A 7,331-nucleotide genomic window follows, 5' to 3' on the forward strand; every position below is an offset into this window, starting at 1 on the left:
AAATATTAATCTTCTCAATTAACGAATTTATAAAAGAATTTATAAAGATAGATTAAATATTTCTTGGTCCAGTCTTATACAAACTTATTGTATAGGATATTCCACTTACATGACTTCACATGAATTGTGAACGATTTGGATCAAATTATTTATAACGATTACAAAGTGGATCCTATCAATAGTGACTTTCAATAGTGTTATCAGGATAAGACACCCAACTGTATCTATATACTATAGACTCTCAATAGTGTTACCAGGATAAGACACTATATACTATAGACTCTTTCGGTTATTACTTGATCGTATAACCTTGGATTTTCATACCATGAATAACAATTAAATTATAAATAAAATAATAAAATAATTTTTAAAAACTAAATAATTAATGACGAGGCTTTAGGGCATAAATCCCGTTAAGTATTCGGAAAGAATTCGGGTTGGTTTTTAGTGATAGTCTTCAATTTCAAGAAGCGAGGAGTTTGATAACCTAACCTTTTCGCATGCATGTCGGGTTGGGTTAATCGAGTTTTTTTGAGTCATTAAATTTTTTGAACGCCCCTATTCAAATTTACTCCAAACATGTATTAAATCATTCATAATCATTTTAAAATGTTACCGTTCAAACATGAAAATGTATATAGTTTTTCAAATAATCTTCAAAGGATTCTCGATGTCTTACACAGTTTTCTTATCTATACTCTCCCGTGTTCCAACCAATTTTTTGTTGGGAAAGAGATATTGAAAGAGATATGAATTGATCAAAGGTACAGTGCTTTATTATTGTTTTCTGACTCAATACTAATAGTTACACAATTTCAATATTTATAGGCTTATATACTAACCTTCAGAAATCTAGATAAATTCAAATCTACAAACAATCTCCTAAAATCTTGGTAGTTTGAATACTTTGAATCATATCTCAACACTACTATTGATTCAAAGTTGCAAACGCCAATTAATCGTTTGAAGTAGCAAAATTTTTCTTTTGACAAAGCCTTAGTAAGTTTGTCTGCTAACTATTCATTGGTGTTACAATATTCGAAGACAATTTCTTCCTCTGCATCAAGATTACGAATATAGTGATGTCGAAGTTCAATATGTTTTGTTCTACTGTGAAATGCTGGATTCTTTGTCATAGAAATAGTTGCTTTGTTATCACAAAATATCTTTGTTGCCCCTTTTTGCTCTTGTTGAAGATCAGCTACCATTCTTCTTAGCCAAATAGCTTGACACGCTGCTGAAGTTGCTGCAACATATTCTGCTTCTGACGTTAACAACGCCACTGTTGGTTGCTTCTTTGAGCTCCAAGTGATCATTCTTGATCCTAAAGTGAAAATATTGGCTGAAATGCTTCATCTATCATCTAATGATCCTGCCCAATCACTATCGGTGAATCCACATAGTTTGAAATTAGAGGATTTAGAATACCAAATTCCATACTCCATAGTTCCGGCAATGTAACGTAAGACTCTTTTTGCTGCTCCATAATGAACCTTTGAAGAATGTTGCATAAACCTAGAAATAATACCAATAGGAAATGCAATGTCGGGTCGTGTGTCGGTTAAGTAAATTAGTCCGCCCACAAGCTCTTGAACCTTCTAACATCTGTCATTTCTGCTCCATCCTCATGTTGTAATTTCTCATTAATATTCATAGGTGTAGTTGCATGCTTACAATTAAGCATACCAAATTAAATTTACTCATAATATCTTTGGCATATTTTATTTGTGAAATAAAAATCCCATCTTCAACTTGATATACTTCAAGACCAAGAAAATAGTGTAATAGACTCATCCGACATCTCAAATTCACTCATCATTTAAGACTTAAATTTATCTAAAAGAGAGTTAGAAGAGCTAGTGTAAATGATATCGTTAACATATAGGCAAATAATGATGAAATCACTTTTACCTTCGTTCTTCACATATAAAGTAGGCTCATTCTCACTTCTCGTGTATCTTTTTTTTTTTTTTTTTAAATATCCATCAATCTTACTATACCAAGCTCGAGGGGTCTGCTTTAACCCGTATAATGCCTTTCTCAACTTGTATATATTTGTTTCTTTGTCTTTCTTTATGAATCCGTCTTGTTGTGTTACATAGACCTCTTCTTATAAATTTCCATTAAGAAATGCTGACTTGACATCAATTGATAAACCAACCACTGCAATTCTGCTGCTAATGCTAGAATAGTTCTTACAGTTTCAAAATGAGTTACTGGAGAAAAAGTTTCTTCAAAATCTATACCTTGTTGCGCATACCCTTTTGCTACAAGACGAGCCTTATGCTTTTGTATGCTTCCATTTAGTGCAAATTTGGTCTCGAACACCCATTTCAAATTGATTGCATTTTTTTCGTTTGATAAGTCAACCATCTCCCATGTTCCATTTTTCTCAATGGACTGCATCTCTTCTACCATGGCTTTCTTCTACTCTTCTTTTTCAGCTGCTTCTTCATAATTCATAGGGTCTGAAACAGTAAGAGCAAATTGACATGATGCATATATGTCAGCTAAAGATTTATACTTCTTTGGATATGTCTCATCCGAAAATTCTTCAAGAGAAGAGTTGCTATTTAGTGATGCTAGAGATGATGAATTTGACAGGGAGGCACTAGGAGATCACTAGAGTTGACCCTTGTCTCTTCATCTTGAGAAACTTCAACTATAATCTCTTTTGTATCATTATCTAATAGTTTTATCTTACCATGACTGATTTCGACTTTCATTGTGCCTTTTTCCTCAACTTGCATCTCTTTTGTATTTTCAAGTTGCACCTTAATTCTTTGCGTCTTATCAAATTCTTGGAATAAGGATTTGGTACCTGTCATATGGTTCGAGCATCCACTGTCAACAAACCATAAGTCACCTTTCTTTGGTATTCATGAAAAGCTTTTCTTCTCCTTCTTCATTTTCTGCTGCAGAATTCATTTGTTGATCTTTATACCAACAATCCGCTTTTGTGTGCCCATACCTTCTGCAATTGTTCATTGAACTACCTTTGTCCATCATTTCTCCATCTATCCCTGTTATCACAACCACCATGGAAGCTGCGAAATTCTTTTCTACGACTTCTACTTGCTAAAGGAATGTTTTCTCTTTCGTTGCCTTCGTTGTTGGCTGTCTCATTCACTTGTAGTGCCTTTATTTCATTCCTTTCTTGATGATCTATTGATTCTTGACTCATGAGCTTGAAGGGAACCCATCAGTTCATCAACGAAAAGGATTGGTAGATCCTTAGTTTCTTAGCCATCACATGGTCAAACTTTGGAGTTAAGCTTCTCAACACCTTTGCAACAATTGTTTCATCTGAAATTTTCTCACCATAGGTACGCATCTGACTGACTATTGCCATTGCTCTTGACAAAAAGTCAGCAATTGATTCACCATTCGTAATGAGCAGAGTTTCAAAATCACGTCTTAGAGATTGCAATTTCACTTTTATGACCTTTGAATCTCCTTAAAACTCCTTCAGTAGAATTAACCATGCTTGCTTTGATGTGGTTGCTGCTGCAATTCGTGAAAAAATAGTCTCATGAATTGATTGCTGAATAATGAACAAGCCTTGACATCATTTTTCTTGGTTTCTCTTAGTCTCTCCTTTACTTCTATTGTGGGTTCTAATACATCAACGAACCCGTGCTCCACCAAGTCCCATAGCTCCTGTGATCTGAGCAAGGTTTTCATCTTGATGCTCCACCACTCATATTTCTCACCATTAAAAATTGGTAACAACGGTGCAAAGAAAGAAAAACCAGCTACTGCTATTTTCGTTTTGTGAAAAAAAAATAATCACTCACTCTCGTGTTGACAAGAACTTGGCTCTATACCAAATTTGTTGGGAAAGGGATATTGAAAGAGATAGGAATAGATCAAAGTTAAGTGCTTTATTATTGTTTTCTGACTCAATACTTACCAGAGTTACACAATTCCAATATTTATAGGCACCGAACAGAAAGAGTAAATTATGGAAATCTAGATAAATTCAAATCTACTAACAATCTCCTAAAATCTTGGTAGTTTGAATACTTTCAATCATATCTCAACCCTTTTTATCTCTAAAGTAAAGATGGTAAAACTTAGTCTTACACGGTAAATAATGCAAACATTCGTTGGAACTTGGATAGTAAAAGTTTGAAGTAAAAGTTGATATAAAAAGAAACTTGATAAAAAAAGGCAACTTGATCTTGTATTTTCCTGAAGAATGGGAGAGAAGTAAAAAATGCTTAAAAATGGCAACTGACCTTTCACTGTGGGCTGAATTTAAGAGTTAGTATGATAAATTAGTCAATTTAGGAGAAGACGATGAAGAACATAAATAAAGAAATGAGTGAAAATAATAATAATTTACCAAAAGAAACTGTGGAACCAAAGGGTTTCCTTTTGTTTGATATGGCAATGGTAATTATATCATCATAATCTTTCTCTATATAAACCAACCCTATGTTCTTCTTCTTCACCAACATTTGTAAAGATTGCTAATATGGCTTCTTCTTCTTCTTCCTCTTCGAGTAGCATTGTTGGTATGCTGGTTGGGCTTGGAGTTGTTCTTGCTCATATCCATGGCTGCCTTGGAGTTGACTATAAAGGAGCTTTAACAAAGTCTTTGCTGTATTATGAGGCTCAAAGATCAGGAAAATTGCCCCGAAATCAAAGAGTTCAATGGCGTGGAGATTCTGGCCTCCATGATGGCAAAGATGCAGGCGTAAGTTTTAATACTTGCGTAAAAAAGCTAGGTTTTAAGTGTGACATTCCATGTCGGTTGGGGAGAGGAACGGAGTATTCTTTATAAGGGTGTGGAAACATTTCTCTAACAGACGCGATTTAAAATTGTGAGGCTGACGACGATACATAATGGGCCAAAGCAGACAATATCTGCTAGCGGTGGGCTTGGACCATTACAAATGGTATCAGAGCCAGTCATCGGGCGGTGTGGCAGTGAGGACGCTGGCTCTCAAAGGAGATGGATTGTGAGATCCTACATTGGTTGGAGAGGGGAACGAAACATTACTTATATTGGTGTGTAAATCTCTTCCTAATAGACACGATTTAAAATCGTGAGCTTGGACTGATACAAATAGTATCAGAGCCAATTATCGGGCAGTGTGCCATGCGAGGACGCTGGACCCTCAAGGGAGGTGAATTGTGAGATTCCACATCGGTCGGGGAGGGGAATAAAACATTTCTTATAACGGTGTGAAAGCCTTTCCCTAACAGACACGATTTAAAATCGTGAGCTTAGACTGATACAAATAGTACCAGAGCCAATTATTGGGCAGTGTACCATGCGAGGACACTGAACCCTCAAGGGAGGTGAATTGTGAGATCCCACATTAGTCGGGGAGGGGAATAAAACATTCTTTATAGCGGTGTGAAAACCTCTCCTTAACAGACACGATTTAAAATCGTGAGCTTGGACTGATACAAATAGTATCAGAGCCAATTATTGGGCAGTGTGCCATGCAAGGACGCTGGACCCTCAAGGGAGGTGAATTGTGAGATCCCACATCGGTCGGGGAGGGGAATAAAACATTCCTTATAACGGTGTGAAAACTTCTCCCTAACAGACACGATTTAAAATCGTGAGCTTGGGCTAATACAAATAGTACCAGAGCCAATTATCGGGCAGTGTGCCATGCGAGGACGTTGGACCCTCAAGGGAGGTGAATTGTGAGATCCCACGTCGGTCGGGGAGGGGAATAAAGCATTTCTTATAACGGTGTGAAAATCTCTCCCTAACAGACACGATTTAAAATCGTGAGCTTGAATTGATACAAATAGTATGAGAGCCAATTATCGGGTAGTGTGCCATGCGAGGATGCTGGACCATCAAGAGAAGTGAATTGTGAGATCCCACATCGGTTGGAGAGGGGAATAAAACATTTCTTATAACGGTGTGACAACCTCTCCTTAACAGACACGATTTAAAATCGTGAGCTTGGACTGATACAAATAGTATCAGAGCCAATTATCGGGCAGTGTGCCATGTGAGGACGCTGGACCACCAAGGGAGCTGGATTTGTGAGATCTCACGTCGATTGTAGAGAAACACGATTTAAAATCGTGAGCTTGGACTGATACAAATAGTATCAGAGCCAATTATCAGGCAGTGTGCCATGCGAGGACGTTGGACCACCAAGGGAGGTAGATTGTGAGATCCCACGTCGATTGTAGAGGGGAACGAAGCATTCGTTATAACGGTGTGAAACCTCTCTATAATAGACAGAAGTTAAAATTGCGAGGGATACAACCATATATAACCGACTAAAACTGACAATATCTATTAGAACTAGACTTACGTCGATTGGTTCGTTACGTTGTTGTTGTTGTTATGTTGTTAGGTTGTTCCGTGTAAGATTTAAATTTTTTCGTTTGCATGTCGTGATTTCCATTCATATTTCGATTATATCATCGTAAACTGACAAAATCTGAAGTGAACAGATAGATTTGGTGGGAGGGTATTACGATGCGGGAGACAACGTGAAGTTCGGGTTCCCAATGGCATTCACATTGACAATGCTATCATGGAGCGTTGTGGAATACAAGGCCCAACTTGGCGCCAAGCATGAACTACAAAACGCTCTTACCGCCATTAAATGGGGAACGGATTACTTACTAAAGGCTCATACAGAACCCAATGTGATGTATTGTGAGGTCGGCGATGGCGACTCAGATCATAGCTGTTGGATGAGACCCGAAGACATGACCACGCCCCGCACCTCCTTCCGGATCGACAGCCAACATCCCGGCTCTGACCTCGCCGGAGAGTCTGCCGCCGCTCTCGCCGCCGCCTCCGTTGCTTTCAAGTCTTCGAATCCTGCTTATTCCAACACGCTTCTTCGCCATGCAAAACAGGTTTCTGATACTCTTAACTTCAAGAATGTCGATTGGAATGTCTTGTTTTCTAAATTTTGTTGTTTTTATTTTGTTCATAGCTCTTTGATTTCGCAAGGAATAATCAAGGGTTATACCAAAATAGTGTTCCTGTAGCAGGCAAGTTCTATTCAAGCTCTGGATTTCAGGTACGTTTTGTTTTTGGTTCGGTCGAGTATGGGGTTTGTTGGATTTTGTTCCTTAATTTAATCGAAAATGTTTGATACAATTAAGGATGAACTGTTGTGGGCTTCTGCTTGGCTTTATCGTGCAACTGGGGATCAAACCTACCTTAACTATTTGGGTGGGTCTGGTAATACCGGTGGGACAAGAACTGCGTTCTCTTGGGACGACAAGTTTGCTGGTGTTCAAATCCTTGCAGCTAAGGTATGTCATAATTTACCCTAAACTATAGCGTAAGATCTGTGTGAGATCGTATGTCGGTTGGAGAGAGGAACGAA

The 7,331-nt window shown here is 37.8% G+C and overlaps 1 protein-coding gene across 1 annotated transcript in view; it reads left to right on the plus strand.

The window, feature by feature from the left end:
* Positions 1-4,480: 4,480 nt before the first annotated feature.
* The window catches only part of LOC111460021 (endoglucanase 14-like), a 5,460-nt gene continuing 2,609 nt past the window's right edge, over positions 4,481-7,331 (plus strand). Inside the window, exons 1-4 of the mRNA XM_023103099.1 lie at positions 4,481-4,702; positions 6,439-6,852; positions 6,933-7,019; positions 7,105-7,257. Of these exons, the coding sequence (XP_022958867.1) occupies positions 4,481-4,702; positions 6,439-6,852; positions 6,933-7,019; positions 7,105-7,257 (876 nt within the window). The remainder of the gene's footprint in view (positions 4,703-6,438; positions 6,853-6,932; positions 7,020-7,104; positions 7,258-7,331) is intronic.

This window comes from Cucurbita moschata, unplaced genomic scaffold, assembly GCF_002738365.1.
Source record: "Cucurbita moschata cultivar Rifu unplaced genomic scaffold, Cmos_1.0 Cmo_Scf00023, whole genome shotgun sequence".
Taxonomy (NCBI): domain Eukaryota; kingdom Viridiplantae; phylum Streptophyta; class Magnoliopsida; order Cucurbitales; family Cucurbitaceae; genus Cucurbita; species Cucurbita moschata.